Consider the following 19,707-nt stretch of genomic DNA (forward strand, 5'->3'; position numbering starts at 1 on the left):
TACAGTGGAAGCAGAGGCTCCTAGAGCTGGAAGGGGACCCTAAATGGCATCCAGTCCAACCCCATTCTGCCAGGCAGGCAGGCACAATCTGAGCCCTCCCAACAGATGGCCACCTAGCCTGTGTTCAAATATTTCCATAGAATCCTAGAGTTGGAAGGGACTCCCAAAGGCCATCTAGTCCAACCCCCTTTCTGCCAGGCAGGAAGGCACAATCTGAGCCCTCCCAACAGATGGCCATTCAGAGTGTGTTTAAATACTTCCATAGAATCCTAGAGTTGGAAGGGACCTCCCAGAGGCCATCTAGTCCAACCCCTTCTGCCAGGCAGGAAGACACAATCTAAGCCCTCCCAACAGATGGCCATCCAGCCTGTGCTTAAATACTTCCATAGAATTCTGGAGCTGGAAGGGACCAGCAAAGTCCATCTAGACCAACCCCATTCTGCCAGGCAGGAGGACACCACCAAAACCCTCCCAACTGATGCCCATCTGGCTTCTGTTTAATCATTGAACTCTATAATTCTAGAGTTGAAAGGGACCCCCAAAGGCCACCTAGTCCAGCCCCCTTCAGCCAAGCAGGAAAAGCACAATTCAAACCCTCCCAACAGATGGCCATCCAGCCTCTGTTGAAAGGCCTCCAGATACTTGAGTTTGGGAGTTGTAGTTCACCTACATCCAGAGAGCACTTGGAGTCAAACAATGATGGATCTGGACCGAACTTGGCACAAATACCCGATATGCCCAAATGTGAACACTGGTGGAGTTTGGGGAAAATAGACCTTGACATTTGGGAGTTGTAGTTACTGGGATTTATAGTTCAACTACAATCAAAGAGCATTCTGAACCCTACTAACGATAGAATTGGGCCAAACTTCCCACAAAGAACTCCCATGACCAATAGAAAATACTGTAGATCAACTGAGATGTTGACTAATTTCAAGGCATTTATATATTTTTTTCATGTTTATTGTTTTAACATATATATACATTTATTTATTTTAAAACATTTCTATTCCACCCTCCCTTCTCACCCCGAAGGTGAGTGGAGCACAACATATATACGGCAAACATTCAATGCCGGAACATAAAATAAACCATAAATATACATAAACACTCAAATCAGTTATCCGAAATGCAACACTTCATTGCTTCGATGAATCTCAGATGTACATACAATCATATACAGTAGAGTCTCACTTATCCAACATAAACGGGCCGGCAGAACATTGGATAAGCAAATATGTTGGATAATAAGGAGGCATTAAGGAAAATCCTATTAAACATAAAATTAGGTTATGATTTTACGAATTAAGCTCCAAAAATATCATGTTTTACAACAAATTGACAGAAAAGGTAGTTCAATACATGGTAATGCTATGTTGTAATTACTGTATTTACGAATTTAGCACCAAAATATCACGATGTATGGAAAACATTGACTACAAAAATGCGTTGGATAATCCAGAACGTTGGATAAGCGAGTGTTGGATAAGTGAGACTCTACTGTATATATAAACACTAAAATCAGTTATCCGAAATGAAACATTTCATTGGTTCGATGAATCTCAGATGTACATACAAACATATACAGTAGAGTCTCACTTATCCAACATAAACGGGCCGGCAGAACGTTGGATAATAAGGAGGGATTAAGGAAAATCCTATTAAACATAAAATTAGGTTATGATTTTACGAATTAAGCACCAAAACATCATGTTTTACAACAAATTGACAGAAAAAGTAGTTCAATACATATAAAATGCTATGTAGTAATTACTGTATTTACGAATTTAGTACCAAAATATCACGATGTATGGAAAACATTGTCTACAAAAATGTGTTGGATAATCCAGAACGTTGGATAAGCGAGTGTTTGATAAGTGAGACTCTACTGAACTTCCACTGGTTTTGCATTGCCTTTAACTTGCATTTGTTTTAATACATTCTTAGACTAAATGACTTGTGTGGTCTCTTCCAACTCTATTTATTCTATGATTCTATGATTCTAATCCAGGGAGTTGTAGATTCCCAAGGTCTTGCTGCCTCGACAAACTACAACTCCCAGCATAACATGGCACTACACAGAGAAGCCGTTGAAATCCACAAGAAGCATGTGGACAATTTCAGCATAAAGGAGAAAATCAGGAAAATGAACAAAATCTGGCTCCCAGTATTAAAAAAAACTCCAAAATCAGAACAGTAAATAAAGAGCAGCACTCTGGAAACAGAAGAATTCCAGACAGGAATCAATCAGGGGCAGCTAACACCTCTGAACAAAGGATTCCCCCCAGGCCAGGATATGAAGCTTGGAAGGCTATTTAATGCTAATCAAGGTGATTAATTACAACATTCACACTGGCCTCCAACTAACAAGAATTCTTCTTTCAACGTGGACTTTCCACAGATTTATATGTACAGTAGGTTTATATACTTATACTTATATCACTTATCCAACGTTCTGGATTATCCAACGCATTTTTGTAGTCAACGTTTTCAATGCATTGTGATATTTTGGTGCTAAATTCGTAAATACAGTACAGTAGAGTCTCACTTATCCAACATAAACGGGCCGGCAGAAGCTTGGATAAGCGAATATTTTGGATAATAAGGAGGGATTAAGAAAAGCCTATTAAACATCAAATTAGGTTATGATTTTACAAATTAAGCACCAAAACATCATGTTATACAACAAATTTGACAGAAAAAGTAGTACAATACGCAGTAATGTTATGTTGTAATTACTGTATTTACGAATTTAGCACCAAAATATCACGATATATTGGAAACATTGACTACAAAAATGGCTTGGATTATCCAGAGGCTTGGATAAGCGAGTGTTGGATAAGTGAGACTCTACTGTAATTACTACATAGCATTAATGTGTAATGAACTACTTTTTCTGTCAAATTTGTTGTATGACATGATGTTTTGGTGCTTAATTTGTAAAATCATAACCTAATTTGATGTTTAATAGGCTTTTCCTTAATCCCTCCTTATTATCCAACATATTCTCTTATCCAACGTTCTGCCGGCCCATTTATGTTGGATATTTGAGACTCTGCTGTACCTTCCTTGCTGAGTTTCTCCATACCTCACAACCTCTCAGGATGCCTGCCATAGATGTGGGTGAAACGTCAGGAGAGAATGCTTCTGCAACATGGATATACAGGCCGAAAAACGCACAACAACACTGTCAGATGGGTTTTTTTCTCCCTGAGTGCTTGAGCAGCTTCAATATCCAAGGCTTTGGCTAATGCAAGGCAGAAAAAATAAATTCAGGAATAAATAAATAAATGCTTTATTTCTCAAGTCCCGACTGCAGTTTCTGGCTGCTGCTTTGGCTTCTTCCTGCAAAGTGGGCTGCGCAGCACCTGCAAAGAGGAAAAGCACATGAAATAAATGCCACTCAAATGTGAGAGACAGGTATTATTATTATTATTATTATTATTATTATTATTATTATTATAGTAGGGTCTCACTTATGCAACATAAACGGGCCGGCAGAATATTGGATAAGTGAAAATGTTGCATAATAATAATAAGTAAGGATTAAGGAAAAGCCTATTAAACATCAAATTTCATTATGATTTTACAAATTAAGCACCAACACATCATGTTTTACAACAAGAGAAAAAGCAATTCAATACACAGTTGAATTGTTACTATGGAAGTAACACAATACTGTTACTTGTCACACTTATTCCCTCTGTCCTCTGTGTGAATTCAGAGAGAATGCTGTATATATTGTTGCCCTGTTTGATCTTTTGAACTGAAGTAAAGATACTGTTACTTGTTACACTTATTTCCTCTGTCCTCTGTGTGAATTCAGAGAAACTGCTGTATATATTGTTGCCCTGTTTGATCTTTTGAACTGAAGTAAAGATACTGTTACTTGTTACACTTATTCCCTCTGTTCTCTGTGTGAATTCAGAGACTGCTGTATATATTGTTGCCCTGTTTGATCTTTTGAACTGAAGAAAAAATACTGTTACTTGTTACACATTCCCTCTGTCCTCTGTGTGAATTCAGAGAGACTGCTGTATATATTGTTGCCTCGTTTGATCTTTTGAACTGAAGTAAAGATACTGTTACTTGTTACACTTATTCCCTCTGTTCTCTGTGTGAATTCAGAGACTGCTGTATATATTGTTGCCTCGTTTGATCTTTTGAACTGAAGTAAAGATACTGTTACTTGTTACACTTATTCCCTGTTCTCTGTATGAATTCAGAGACTGCTGTATCTATTGTTGCCTTGTTTGATCTTTTGAACTGAAGAAAAGATACTGTTACTTGTTTCACTTATTCCCTCTGTTCTCTGTGTGAACTCAGAGACTGCTGTATATATTGTTGCCCTGTTTGATCTTTTGAACTGAAGTGAAGTTACTGTTACTTGTTACACTTATTCCCTCTGTTCTCTGTGTGAATTCAGAGAGACTGCTGTATATATTGTTGCCCTGTTTGATCTTTTGAACTGAAGTAAAGATACTGTTACTTGTTACACTTATTCCCTCTGTTCTCTGTGTGAACTCAGAGACTGCTGTATATATTGTTGCCCTGTTTGATCTTTTGAACTGAAGTGAAGTTACTGTTACTTGTTACACTTATTCCCTCTGTTCTCTGTGTGAATTCAGAGACTGCTGTATATATTGTTGCCCTGTTTGATCTTTTGAACTGAAGTAAAGATACTGTTACTTGTTACACTTATTCCCTCTGTTCTCTGTGTGAACTCAAGAGACTGCTGTATATATTGTTGCCCTGTTTGGTCTTTTGAACTGAAGTAAAGATACTGTTACTTGTTACACATTCCCTCTGTTCTCTGTGTAAATTCAGAGACTGCTGTATCTATTGTTGCCCTGTTTGATCTTTTGAACTGAAGTCAAGTTACTGTTACTTGTTACACAAGCCTGAATGACACTTTATTACACTGCAGGGTATATCTTGGTTCAGGAACTGTGGTAAAGCTTCTATTTGTTTATTTCTACAACCTATATCACATCCTGGCCTCCACAGTTTCCCAAAGATGTAACTATGACTCTCTTCATGGTGGAACTATGTCTTTGTTGTGACTCAGACTCAGCAGCAGCAGAGCCAGACTGAAGTCGAGGAAGGGGATTCTGGGTTTCAGATGCAGGAGCCAGATGATGGGATGCAGGATGAATTTCAGGATGATGGCATGGGGATGGGAATTATACAAGCTGGTTCAGAAGAGCAAGAAACACAGCTTGTGGATGAACTCTTGAGCCAGCCTGTCATAGATAACAACCAGGGAGACATTCCTATGGGAACTAATGAGCTGGATTCATCTCAGGCCCTTCTGTAGCACCTTAATCTTCCTTCTTGTTTACAAGTTCCACTCAGTGCACTTTGCCCAGCTCATTTTATGTTTTTATTGCTGTGTTTTTCATGTGTTTTATAATGATTGTGATTTTTAATGCCTTTTTAAATTTATTTGTGTGTTTTTGTAAAACCATATACTGTATGCTGGTTTTATATCTGTAAGCCGCCCCGAGTCCCTCTGGGGAGATGGTGGCGGGGTACAAAAATAAAATTATTACTATTATTATTATTATTATTATTATTCAGGTGCAAGATAATGATGCAGTTGGTCTTGAAGCGTCATTGCTATCTAGAGCAGATCATTTGCAATGGAAAACAATGCCTCAGCCTCGCCGTAGTCTGAGATTAGCTGGAAAACGGTAAGCCTCTGAAGGAAAGAGAAATGCATTTTTGGGTTGCTTTTAAAACTGTGTGTTGAGAGACATATCTTTGTCAAAGCAAATTCTCGCTTCATCTGAGTGGATGTCTATGTTTTCCTGCCTTGGAGATTCTCCTGTTCCTGGATCTTTGTAACCTAGGGACCATTGTTCTGTTGGATTTACTGACTCTTGTTTTACCTACGGATTATTGGATTTATAATAATAATAATAATAATAATAATAATAATAATAATAATAATAACAACTTTATTTTTATACCCCGCCCCATCTCCCCGAAGGGACTCGGGGTGGCTTACATTTATTTATTTGTTTGTTTGTTTATTTCAATTATTTATACCCCGCCCTTCTCACCCAAGGGGACTCAGGGCGGCTTACAAGTGGCAATTGATGCCGTTATACAATAAACTAAAACGATTAAAACAGTTAAAACAGTCATAAAATAGTCATAAAATACAATATACAAAGTTTAAAACAATGCAAAGTGCATTACATGGGGCCTAGCCCGATAAAACAATCAAATATCAATGATACAACAATACAACAATTATACCAATAAAATCTCAATTATCAGTAAAACAATCGATAAAATCGACATAAAGCATACAATGTTAAAATATTAAAACAGGAGACTAATTCATAAAACCGAGTACAGGATGTGCCGGAATGGGAAAGGTATTTCACAGTTGAAATGGACAATAAAGTGCAAAATAACATTGGCAACACCTCAAGAATGGGGCTATTATAAAATTTACTGACTTGTTTTGCCTATAGACCAGGGGTCCCCCAACTAAGGCCCGGGGGCCGGATGCGGCCCTCCAAGATCATTTACCTGGCCCCCGCCCTCAGTTTTATAATATAATATTTTTATATCAGTTTTAATAATATAATATATTCTATATACATATAATATTGATAAAAATATAATGTTATACAATATAATACTAATAGTAATACCATATAATAATATTAATCATATGTTATATATTACATATTATATAATAGTATAGTGATATAGTTCAACATAGTAATATATAATGCTAATATTGTGCTATGCTAATAATATAATATATTGTATGTACATACAGCTGCTCTGAGTCCCCTTCGGGGTGAGAAGGGTGGGATATAAATGTAGTAAATAAATGCAGTAAATAAATAATTTTAGACTTAGGCTCGGCCAAAGTCTGAAATGACTTGAAGGCACACAACAACAACAACAACAACAACAACAACAATCCTAATTAACTTGACTATCTCATTGGCCAGAAGCAGGCCCACACTTTCCATTGAAATCCTGATAGGTTTATGTTGGTTAAGATTGTTTTCATTTTTAAATATTGTATTAATATTAGACTTAGGCTCACCCAAATTCTGAAATGCCTTCAGCACACAACAACAACAACAACAATCCTAATTAACTTGACTATCTCATTGGCCAGAAGCAGGCCCACACTTTCCATTGAAATCCTGATAGGTTTATGTTGGTTAAGATTGTTTTTAATTTTTAAATATTGTATTAGTTTTAGACTTAGGCTCACCCAAAGTCTGAAATGACTTGAAGGCACACAACAACAACAACAATCCTAATTAACTTGACTATCTCATTGGCCAGAAGCAGGCCCACACTTCCCATTGAAATCCTGATAGGTTTATGTTGGTTAAGATTGTTTTCATTTTTAAATATTGTATTAATTTTAGACTTAGGCTCACCCAAATTCTGAAATGACTTGAAGGCACACAACAACAACAACAACAACAACAACAACAACAATCCTAATTAACTTGACTATCTCATTGGCCAGAAGCAGGCCCACACTTCCCATTGAAATCCTGATAGGTTTATGTTGGTTAAGATTGTTTTCATTTTTAAATATTGTATTAATTTTAGACTTAGGCTCACCCAAATTCTGAAATGACTTGAAGGCACACAACAACAACAACAACAACAACAACAACAACAATCCTAATTAACTTGACTATCTCATTGGCCAGAAGCAGGCCCACACTTTCCATTGAAATCCTGATAGGTTTATGTTGGTTAAGATTGTTTTCATTTTTAAATATTGTATTAATTTTAGACTTAGGCTCACCCAAATTCTGAAATGACTTGAAGGCACACAACAACAACAACAACAACAATCCTAATTAACTTGACTATCTCATTGGCCAGAAGCAGGCCCACACTTTCCATTGAAATCCTGATAGGTTAATGTTGGTTAAGATTGTTTTCATTTTTAAATATTGTATTGTTTTTTCATTGTTGTTGTTGTTGCACTGTGCAAGACATGTACAGTATGCATAGGAATTTGTTTTGTTTTTTTCAAATGATAATTCGGCTCCTCAACAGTCTGAAGGATTGTGGACCGGCCCTCGGCTTCAAAAGTTTGGGGACCCCTGCTATAGACTATTGGATTTACTAACTCTTTTGACAACTACTTTGGAAACTTTATTTCTGCCTGCTTCGTTATATATTTGCTTTTGCTCAATAAAATTGCAAAAGACTATTCTCTGTGTGTGATTTGGTGTCAAGAGCAAGGTGACCTATTCTGAGGTGCGAGTCTTCCTTTTTATTAGGGTTATTCGTGCTCGATAACATCACCTGTCGCTGGCGTTTCTTGACCTGGAAGAAATTCTCCATCTTTGACTGTTGGGAGCCGTCCTCTGCCCCAAATCTTGGCTGCACGGGCTCAGGCAACTTCGGCAAACTCTCTCTCCATTTTTCCATGGCGTGACGGACACGGCGCTCGCTGCAAAACACGGGCTCCGATTAATGCATGCATGGGCCAACTTCGGCCCTCCCTCCAGGTGTTTTGGACTCCAACTCCCACCATTCCTAACAGCCTACCGGCTGTTAGGAATGGTGGGAGTTGGAGTCCAAAACACCTGGAGGGAGGGCCGAAGTTGGCCCATATTAATGCCTTCCCACCCCATCCGCACTCACTTCATGTGCTTCTCATGCGCCAGGAAGCACACCAGCCTCTCCTCGTCCGGGTCACTCCACCCCAGGGCCACCTGATTCAGAGGAGCCACCACCGGGTCAAGAAAGAGGGTCCGGGCTTCGGCCAGCGGCCAGTTGTCCGGCAAAGGGTGTTTCTGCAAAAGAAAGAATGCATGCATCTATCTATCTATCTATCTATCTATCTATCTATCTATCTATCCATCTTTTCATCCAGCCATCTCTCTATTCTCTATCAATTTGCCTTTCCATCCACCTGCCTCTTCATCTACCCATCCCTCTCTTTACCTACCGTATATACTCGAGTATAAGCCGACCCGAATATAAGCCGAGGCACCTAATTTTACCACAAAAAACTGGGAAAACATTGACTCCAGTATAAGCCGAGGGTGGGGAATTTCAGAAATAAAAATAGATACCAATAAAATGACATTAATTGAGGCATCAGTAGGGTAAATGTTTCTGAATATTTACATAAAGCTCAAATTTAAGATAAGACTGTCCAACTCTGATCAAATCATTATTCTCATCTTCTTCATGTTAATGTTAAATGTTAAATTGCCTCTGTGACTCTCTCTCTGTCTCTGTCTGCATCTGTATGTCATACGGCTAATGGCATTGAATGTTTCCCATGTATATGTACATTTTGATCCACCCTGAGTCCCCTTCGGGGTGAGAAGGGTGGAATATAAATACTGTAAATATAACTATTTGTCTTTACAACTATTCATCTATTATGTGTCCCCCACCTATCTGTTGTTGTGGTTCAGTCTGATGATGAAGGGGATTTGGGTTTATGCAGGCTGACCAAAGCAATGCTGAGGAGAGAAATCTCGAAGGCTCTGATGCTGGAAATGTTGAAGGCTCTGGCTGTGAATTGTCAGAGAGGCCGCAGGCTAACGAGGAAACTGAAACTAATGATAAGGGTGACCATTCACAAGATTTAGAACATCAACAAGTCCCAGGTGTTTCTGGCAGCGACTCAGAGGAGTTTTCCTTAGATAGAGATACAAGGTTAAGGTTAAAGGTTCGTTGTCCGAGACGTTCCCTTAGAATCACTGGCAAATGTGTGGGAACTCAAAGACAGAGAAATGCTTTTCTGGCTAGTAAACATGGGTAAATACGGGAGAGACAGGGAAAGATTTCAGACAAAGCAACGTTGATTTTTTGGAAGCACATCTCCTGCCTTGTCTAAGGATTCTCGTTTATGTTCATGCCTGGAAACTGTGTTTTGGATTTTATTCTGAAGTTCACATTGCCTTGTTTTCAGGACTAATTTCCTATATCAGAGACTTGGGACTATGTTCTGCAAATTGCTTTTACCTCTGGATTATAGCCTTTTTGACTGACGGCCTTTGCATTTGAATATGGCTTTTTACTGACTGCCATTGCATTAGGATGTTTGCTTTCTTTACTGCTTTTTATTCATACTTTGCTATCTTTTATCAATAAACTGTTTATACCTAGCCCGCTGTAGTGAAGTGAGTGTTAAGAGCAAGGTGAACCAGCACTAAGGTGCAACATCTGTCTACTTACCTACCTACCTATTTATCTATCTATCTATCTATCTATCTATCTATCTATCTATCTATCTAATATTCCACCATGTCTTGAATGGAGCCCAGAACGTTCTATGTCCTTTTCTCCCTTGACCCGCATCTTGGACCCCGTGGGCCTCTCCAGCCCCAAATCCCATCCCCAAACGCTTCTCTTCTCTGGATGCGTACCTGGCGGGAGGTGTGCTCCACCACCTTCTCAATGCTGCCGTGTTGCCGGAGAAGCTTCAGGGCCTTTTTGGGGCCCAGACCTCGGATCTTCTCGCAATAGTCGCAGCCCAGGAGGATGCAGAGGTCCACAAACTGGGAAGGGAAGAGAAGATGAAGAAGGCATAGTATCTCCAGGTATCTCAGACTACAACTCCCATCATTCCCAGCCACTGTGTCCCTTTGCGGAAGGCCGGTTTAAACAAAGTTGGAGATAAGATATAGAAATATCTTATGGCCGACCGGGTTAGTAGCCAGATGCAATAAATCACTACTGACCAAGAGGTCATGAGTTCGAAGTCCAGGTCGGATTGAGTGCCCGACCATTAAATAGCCTTGCTTGCTGTTTACCTAAGCAACACAAAAGACAGTTGTATCTGTCAAATAGGAAATTTAGGGATCGCTTATGTGGGGAGGCTTTTTTTTTCCGTGTCAGGAGCAACCGGAGTTGCTTCTGGAGTGAGAGAATTGGCCGTCTGCAAGGACGTTGCCCAGGGGACATTGCCCGGATGTTTTGATGTTTTACCATCCTTGTGGGAGGCCTCTCTCATGTCCCCACATGGAGCTGGAGCTGATAGAGGGAGCTCATCCACACTCTCCCCAGGTGGGATTCGAACCTGGCAGCCTTCAGGTCAGCAACCCAACCTTCAAGTCACGAGGCTTTTATCCCCTAGGCCACCGGAGGCTCCTGTGGGAAGGCTAATTTAACTAATTTATAACACCATAAAAACCTCCAGAAGCCTGCAGAAAGAATGAGGAAGTACTCCATCAAGGACTTGGTGTCACAGTGGATAATGAAGCAGCAGCTCCCCCTGTGGCCAGAATCAAGCATACCCTCACAAAGCCGGAAGCTGTAAATGTTGAATAGCCTCTGTGTCTCTGTCTGTGTGTGTGTCGTATGTCTAATGACATTGAATGTTTGCCATGTTTGTGTACATTATGACCCACCCTGAGTCCCTTTTGGAGTGAGAAAGAAGGGCAGAATATAAATACTGTAAATAAATAAACAAACAAAAGTATGGAACCCTGTGCAGACAAGGAAGCCTTAGCATTGGACAGTTGTGTTGTTAAAGGGCGAAGTATGGAACCCTGCACAGACAGGGAAGCCTTAGCATTGGACGGTTGTGTTGTTAAAGGGCGAAGTATGGAACCCTGCACAGACGGGGAAGCCTTAGCATTGGACGGTTGTGTTGTTAAAGGGCGAAGTATGGAACCCTGTGCAGACTGGGAAGCCTTAGCATTGGACGGTTGTGTTGTTAAAGGGCGAAGTATGGAACCCTGTGCAGACTGGGAAGCCTTAGCATTGGACGGTTGTGTTGTTAAAGGGCGAAGTATGGAACCCTGTGCAGACTGGGAAGCCTTAGCATTGGACGGTTGTGTTGTTAAAGGGCGAAGTATGGAACCCTGTGCAGACAAGGAAGCCTTAGCATTGGACGGTTGTGTTGTTAAAGGGTGAAGTATGGAACCCTGCGCAGACGGGGAAGCCTTAGCATTGGACGGTTGTGTTGTTAAAGGGCGAAGTATGGAACCCTGTGCAGACTGGGAAGCCTTAGCATTGGACGGTTGTGTTGTTAAAGGGTGAAGTATGGAACCCTGTGCAGACAAGGAAGCCTTAGCATTGGACGGTTGTGTTGTTAAAGGGCGAAGTATGGAACCCTGCGCAGACGGGGAAGCCTTAGCATTGAACGGTTGTGTTGTTAAAGGGTGAAGTATGGAACCCTGCGCAGACAAGGAAGCCTTAGCATTGGACGGTTGTGTTGTTAAAGGGCGAAGTATGGAACCCTGCGCAGACAAGGAAGCCTTAGCATTGGACGGTTGTGTTGTTAAAGGGCGAAGTATGGAACCCTGTGCAGACAAGGAAGCCTTAGCATTGGACGGTTGTGTTGTTAAAGGGCGAAGTATGGAACCCTGTGCAGACTGGGAAGCCTTAGCATTGGACGGTTGTGTTGTTAAAGGGCGAAGTATGGAACCCTGCGCAGACGGGGAAGCCTTAGCATTGAACGGTTGTGTTGTTAAAGGGTGAAGTATGGAACCCTGCGCAGACAAGGAAGCCTTAGCATTGGACGGTTGTGTTGTTAAAGGGCGAAGTATGGAACCCTGCGCAGACAAGGAAGCCTTAGCATTGGACGGTTGTGTTGTTAAAGGGCGAAGTATGGAACCCTGTGCAGACAAGGAAGCCTTAGCATTGGACGGTTGTGTTGTTAAAGGGCGAAGTATGGAACCCTGTGCAGACTGGGAAGCCTTAGCATTGGACGGTTGTGTTGTTAAAGGGCGAAGTATGGAACCCTGCACAGACGGGGAAGCCTTAGCATTGGACGGTTGTGTTGTTAAAGGGCGAAGTATGGAACCCTGTGCAGACAAGGAAGCCTTAGCATTGGACGGTTGTGTTGTTAAAGGGCGAAGTATGGAACCCTGTGCAGACTGGGAAGCCTTAGCATTGGACGGTTGTGTTGTTAAAGTGCCAAGTATGGAACCCTGCGCAGACGGGGAAGCCTTAGCATTGAACGGTTGTATTGTTAAAGGGCGAAGTATGGAACCCTGCGCAAAATAGAGACTATTTCTAAGTCAGCATTTCTATTTCAACCCCATAGCATTGGGCCTTAGCAGTTAAAGCGGGGTCAAACTACATTAAGTCTATAGTGTGGATGCACCCAAAGTGGGGCTCAAAGACACACCCAAAACCCACTGCTCCCACCTGGCCTCACCTGCTCCTGCGTCATGCTCAGTTTTTCTAGAAGAACAGGTAAGGAGATTTCTTCCACAGTCCTAGGAATTAAAAGACAAAAGGCATCACTCTCTAATCAAAGTGCTGTCCCCAAATGTGTTGACCCATGTGGCATTCTAGTGCTGTCAGAGTCCTGCCCGAGCACACAAGCATAGTCAAGGCGCGTGGTAAATCGGATTGAATGAAATTGTATGAAATGTGTATGAATGAGGTCTGGCAAGACGGAAGACACCATCCTAAGATTGAGGTCTGGAAAACAGCAAAAGGAGGCTAAGAATTCATGAACTGCTGAACCGTAGACATGACCGGAGACAAGGATTAACACTTGGTTGAAAACAACATGTTTACATGACCAGAGACAACAATCCTTTAAAAGTCAACGCAATGGTTCCTTATTTTAAGAAGGAAAACTAACATCACTTCAAGAAGAAAGGTCGATATCTGTACGGGAAATGATGGAGTCAGTATGTTTTAGCGAGGCAAAACAACTTGTCAGTCATTTACAACTTTTTGGAATAACAACAACAAGAATATCTATATATATAAAAGGGTAATGAAATTTCGGCCTAGGACAAAACAACAAAACTACACAACCCAGAAACACTAAACTTGGCAGCACAACCCCTCATCCATGCCTCTACGTTCATACAACAAAAAGAAAAGAAAAATAAAGTCCTAATTAGAGGGAGAGGAATAATTGTTTTTATCCAATTGCTGCCAGTTAGAAGGCTAAGCTCCGCCCACTTGGTCTCCTAGCAACCCACTCAGCCCAGGGGACAGGCAGAGTTAGGCCTCACTTAGGCCTCTTCCACACTGCCTATAAAATACAGATTATCTGATTTTCACTGGATTATATGGCAGTGTAACTCAATGCCCTTCCACACAGCTATATAACCCATTTATAATCTTCTATTATCTGCTTTGAACTGGATTATCTTGACTCCACACTGCCATATAATCCACTTCAGTGTACAGTCGGACACAAATGGACTTAATGTCAGGAGAAAATCTTTACCCTTTACCTTAACTACCACCAATTCCTCAATACTTTATTTCCCATACCACCAGACTTCGCCACAGCAACGCGTGGCCGGGCCCAGCTAGTTGCTATATAAGAGACCTTTTTACTTTCCAAAAGTGTGGCAAACAGGAAGAGTCTGGTCATCCGCCGTTTTCTCCAAGAGACGAAGAATGATGATGTATTGGCTGAATGGCAGATTTGCAGGGAACGCGATCTGGCCTATGTTTGTCTCCCTTCTCCAGGAGAGGGAAAAAGGGATGGAACCTTCTCACGGAATGGGACCTTGAATTTCCCATAAGAAGCCTTGCATTCTTCTGCGGCCTTGTATATCCTTCCAGCCTTGCTTGTTCCTGTGTTTCCAGCTGATTTTGCAGTTTGGATTTCTGTTCCAGTGAAGACCTTTGCCTTGTGTTCCAGCCGAGACCCTTGTTATGTCTGCCAGCTTGGACTCTGTACCTTGGACTAAAATTGGAGTCTTCTTCCTGCATTCCAGTGTACTTTCCTGTTTCCAGTTTGATTCTGTGATGTCCCATGGGCCATAGAGTCCTGATCCCAGTGCCATTGTGGCTGATGAGGAGAAAAATAGAGGATTTTTGCCGGCTCAGCAAGAGCCGGAATCTTTCCAGATGCCTGATGTTGATGTTTCTACCCGAGAGCCCATTACGGAAGACCTTGACCAGGCCTTTTCCACTGCCTCCCCTCCTTTTCCCAGGAAACAGTCCTATGCGGTGGGCAGGAGCAAGAAAGAGCAGGTTCGGAGGAGCTTGAGAATAGCAGCTAAACAAGACGCTAATTAGCCATGTTCCCCAGGGAAATTCTAGGGAGGAACGCATCTGGAGGGAGATGTGTTTCGTTCTCCTTTCCCTTGGGAAAGGAAGCTGGACACCTGCTTTACAGAGAAATGAAACTGGGATAAAAGTGCCCGACACGAAGAATTCCGTGCGGAGTCAACAGATCTACTTCGGGAGTGATTTCGTGGTTCCAGCCAAGTGTGGACTTCGCAAAGTCCGCAACTCCAGTTCCTTGCCTTGCCTTGTCTAGCCAAGTATTCAAGAACTATCTTGCCTTGTTCCCAGCCTTGGACCTTGTTTTTAGTATCAAGCCTTGTTTCTAACTTTGCTTTGGACTTACTCTGAACTTTGGAAAGAATTTGGACGTTTCCCCACTCTATTGCTTGCAAATAGAGTGTGTTTCGGTTTGGATCTTCAACTTTGGACTCTAATATAAAATATTGGACAATATAATTTTGGACTATTTCTGACCTTTCCTGAAAGGTCTTTTATTGGACTATATTTTCTACTTGTTTTTATTATTCTTACATATTTCTTTAATAAAGATATTAGATAGTTTTTGGCCTCCGTGTGTCGGTTCTTAGTGCTCTCGTTGCCTTGGGCGTGACAGATTCATGCCTTGGATTAATCCTTGAAATCCTTGATATCTTTCGTGGGACTTACTTTGATATCCAGTTTGGACTATGTTCTTTGAGTGATTTTTATAGATTCTTGCTTCAAGATTATCAAGTACTTTGTTCTTGTGGATTTAAACCCATTCTATTGACTCTGAACTTTAATTTGCTACTGCTTGTATATAATCCTCAATAAAAAAACTTTCTTGCTTGTATTCTGGGGCTCCAGTGTGGTTTTGAGGTGCCTACGCATCTTAGGGGCCTATGGTGCTTGACTACGGATTGAGATTACTATATTTTAAGTTATTTTAACTTTTGTAGGAAGTATTATTATATTCTGATTTTATTGTGTTACTGTTTTTATTGATGTAATACTGTTTTGGGCTTGTCCTAGTGTAAGCCGCCCCGAGTCCTTCAGGAGATTTAGTGGGGTATAAATAAAGTATTATTTTATTATGACACAGCAAACAAGATAGAAATGATGGATTTCGTATCACAAAATCACAAGTCGAACACTTCCCAAGTGTCTAGGACTGTGTGATGTATTTTCGGATGATGCGTGCAGATCCCAGTAGGGTGGCCTTTTGAAGCTGGCAGATTGTAATTTTTTCAATGTCTATTGTTTCCAAATGCCGGCTGAGATCTTTTGGCACAGCACCTAGTGTGCCCGTCACCACCGGGACCACCTGCACTGGTTTCTGCCAGAGTCTTTGAAGTTCAATCTTGAGGTCCTGAGAGTGGCTGAGTTTTTCCTGTTGTTTTTCGTCAATGCGACCGTCACCTGGGATGGCAACATCAATGATCCAACCCTTTTTCTTTTCCACAACTGTGATGTCTGGTGTGTTGTGTTCCAGAATTTTGTCAGTCTGGATTCGGAAGTCCCACAGTATCTTTGCACTTTGTCCATTTTAACTGTGAAATTACCTTCCCCATTTCGGCCCATTTCGGCACATTTTGCACGTTGCCTGGGTTCTATGAATTGGTCTCCAGTGTTAATATTGTATGTTTTATGTTGATTTTAACGATTGTTTTTACTATAATTGATGTTTTTATTGGATAGCTGTTTTATTGCTGTGTTTTGATATTTGATTGTTTTATCGGGCAAGGCCCCATGTAAGCCGCCCCGAGTCCCTTCGGGGAGATGGGGCGGGGTATAAAAATAAAGTTATTATTATTATTATTATTATTATTATTATTATTATTATTATTATTATTTGCGTGCTCATTTTCCAATACTTTTGCAGGTTTGTGATCCCACCAGTTCTTTGCTGCTGGGAGGTGGTACTTGAGGCATAAGTTCCAATGAATCATTTGGGCCACATAGTTGTGCCTCTGTTTGTAGTCTGTCTGTGCGATTTTCTTACAGCAGCTGAGGATATGATCCATGGTTTCGTCGCTTTCCTTGCACAGTCTGCATTTTGGGTCATCAGCTGATTTTTCGATCTTGGCCTGAATTGCCTTTGTCCTGATGTCTTGCTCCTGGGCTCAAGGATCAGGCCTTCTGTCTCCTTCTTCAGGGTCCCATTTGTGAGCCAGAGCCAGGTCTTCTCCTTGTCAGCTTTTCCTTCAATTTTGTCAAGGAACTTTCCATGCAGTGTTTTGTTGTGCCAGCTGTCAGCTCTAGTTTGTAGTGCGGTTTTCTTGTACTGGTTTTTTGTCTGCTGTGTTTTGAGGAGTTTCTGATTTTTGACTTCAATCAAAGCAGGTTCTTCACTTTGCTTTACATATTCTGCCAGGGCATGTTTATTTATTTATTTATTTCCAGAATTTATACCCCGCCCTTCTCACCCGGGGGGACTCAGGGCGGCTTACACAGTTGGCAACAATTCAATGTTCTTCTTCTTTGACTGCTTGTTTCACTTGTAAGAGTCCTCTGCCCCCTGATCTTCTGATATTATTATTATTATTATTATTATTATTATTATTATTATTATTATTATTATTGGGGTGCAACAGCTATAAACCCAATCGACAATGGATCTGGACCAAACCTGGCACACAGACCCATTATGACCACCTTTAACCAGTGATATGGTTTGGGGATAATGGCAAATGATGATGGGAGTTGTAGTTTACCCACATCCTTACGCATTTTCAAGCGGGACGAGTGTAGAGGCATCCCATGTTCCTGAACCAAAGAGGCCAGAGACAAAGGCTCTCCTGGTCGCAGCTCTCACCCGTTTTTGGTGTTCAGGTGGCGCAGGAGACGTAGGCTCCCAAAGGGCAAGGCGTCCATGTCTTCGGTGGCCGTGGCGGAGGCAAGGCCGGCCTTCACCAGGGCAGCGCACGTTGCTTCTGCTTCCGCAGGAGCCTAAAAGAGAAAGAAAAGTCCGGGAAAATCCAAATCTTGGGACTTGTAGTTTTACAAGGTCTCAGGCCTTCTATACATGCATCTACATGGCAGTTTTGACACCACTTTCCCTGCCATGACTCAATGCTATGGGACCCTGGGAGTTGTAGTTTTACAAGGTCTTGAGCCTTCTACGCGTGCATCTACATGGCAGAAAGAAAGCAGTTTTGACACCTATACAGTAAATGAATGTGGTTTTGACATTACCTGAACTGTCATGACTCTTTGCTATAGAACAATGGGATTTGCAGTTTATTGAAGCACCAACACCCTTAGGAAGAGTAAAGGGCTTTGTAAAACTAACATTCCCAGGATCTCATAGGGATGCTGTCAAAATGCAGAGGAGGCCAGGGACTTTGTAAAACTGGAGCTTCTAGAACTGCAAAGCATGGAGGCATGGCACTCAAAGTGGCATCAAACCACGTCAGTGTAAATGCCTCTTTTCACGCTCTTTTCTTTGGCAGAGAAAAGACATGTTACTGTTTTTGTTGTTATAGTGTGAAATTTCAATCAATTGTTACTGTTGGATTGTGTCTATGTGTTCTGGCAAGCTTTCCAGCAGCCCAGGAGTTAATTACGTGCCAGCCCTGATTGATTGCCTGCAGGGCCAATGGGTCAAGACTTCCGTATGTGGACGGAACATTTGTCATGAACTGTGGAATGTAAGGAGGTGCTGACTTGCACTGATAACGGACTCGGCAAGCTGAAAGGACGTGCTATGCATTGCCCTTGCCAAGGGAACATGTGTCCAGAGAGTGATGGTGTTTAGTGTTGTACATAGCTTGTAAATAAAATGTATAGAACCATTGGGATCAGTAGATAATTTACGACTGAGTTGTCGTTTGTCGGTGCTGCTTTCGCCGATGCCTAAGTGGTCTGACTGATGAGAAGAAGGTGAGACCTGACTCATCAATCGGTCAGGGTGGCGGATTCTCCTGACAAGACATACAGGCCAAAGATGTTACCTGCACATAGGGAACGCCTAAGCAACTCAACAGAGTCTCATAGTCTTGTTTTGGAAGTCGCTGCGGGAGGCCACTTGTGGTAGGATCTGGAAAACAATGCAAATCTACATCTGTAATGAAGTATGAATTTTTGGTATACAGACGTTATGTTTAATTGTGTGTTTGTGTTTAAAAGGGTAAGTATTACAGTTATTGCATCTCAGCACTCAGAGGCTGGTTGCCATAGAGAAGTAGACGGAGCCAACTGCCGTTTTGTTGAAGAAGTGCAGAGTTTTAAAAAAAGGAAGTCAATCTGTGCTCTGATGAGGCACAGGGAAGATTGATCCTAGGTTGAGGGGATCAAGGAGACTCAATTGTTCATTTTTGAGTCGGTTTAAAATAAGTTTGGTGACTTATTTAATGTAGTCTGTGTCCTGGTAAGGCACAGAGAATCTGTGATAGTATATCACAGGGGTGACTGTGGTTTAAAAGTAGCAGAGGAAGAGTTCTAACTACTTTAAGTAAAAGAAATGACACTTTAGGGAGGTTGACTCACCTCATTCTAGTATTGTAACTGTTAATAAAAGTGCCTCTAAGTGAGAAACATCTTTTGTAACCACTAAGCTCTGTGCCTGAATAAACTTGTTATTGTTCCTCCAACATCTAAGCCTCTGTTGCATATATTATAAATCAAGTTGCGTTACCATCTAAAGTGAATAAGAAGAAGAAAGAAAAAAAATTAAAAGGTCTCCTCTCTGAGTCTTTGGTGGTTGCATCTTTGCAAATTGGTGGCAGCGGGTGGATAAAATGATTCCCCCTGCCTGAAAGAACC

The 19,707-nt window shown here is 41.4% G+C and overlaps 1 protein-coding gene across 3 annotated transcripts in view; it reads right to left on the reverse strand.

Annotated features, from left to right (window-relative positions):
• Positions 1-941: 941 nt before the first annotated feature.
• Positions 942-19,707, reverse strand: part of LOC103281575 (probable flap endonuclease 1 homolog) — a 29,677-nt gene continuing 10,911 nt past the window's right edge. For 2 of the 3 annotated variants that reach the window (XM_062979884.1, XM_062979886.1), the window contains exons 5-11: positions 18,897-19,000; positions 17,759-17,892; positions 13,136-13,196; positions 10,395-10,526; positions 8,653-8,804; positions 8,311-8,458; positions 942-3,368 (exon numbers count right to left, since the gene is read on the reverse strand). In XM_062979884.1, the coding sequence (XP_062835954.1) occupies positions 3,303-3,368; positions 8,311-8,458; positions 8,653-8,804; positions 10,395-10,526; positions 13,136-13,196; positions 17,759-17,892; positions 18,897-19,000 (797 nt within the window). In that variant the 3' untranslated portion in view covers positions 942-3,302. The remainder of the gene's footprint in view (positions 3,369-8,310; positions 8,459-8,652; positions 8,805-10,394; positions 10,527-13,135; positions 13,197-17,758; positions 17,893-18,896; positions 19,001-19,707) is intronic. The other variant, XM_062979885.1, reaches the window with a different exon arrangement.

Source organism: Anolis carolinensis, chromosome 4 (genome assembly GCF_035594765.1).
Source record: "Anolis carolinensis isolate JA03-04 chromosome 4, rAnoCar3.1.pri, whole genome shotgun sequence".
NCBI lineage: Eukaryota > Metazoa > Chordata > Lepidosauria > Squamata > Dactyloidae > Anolis > Anolis carolinensis.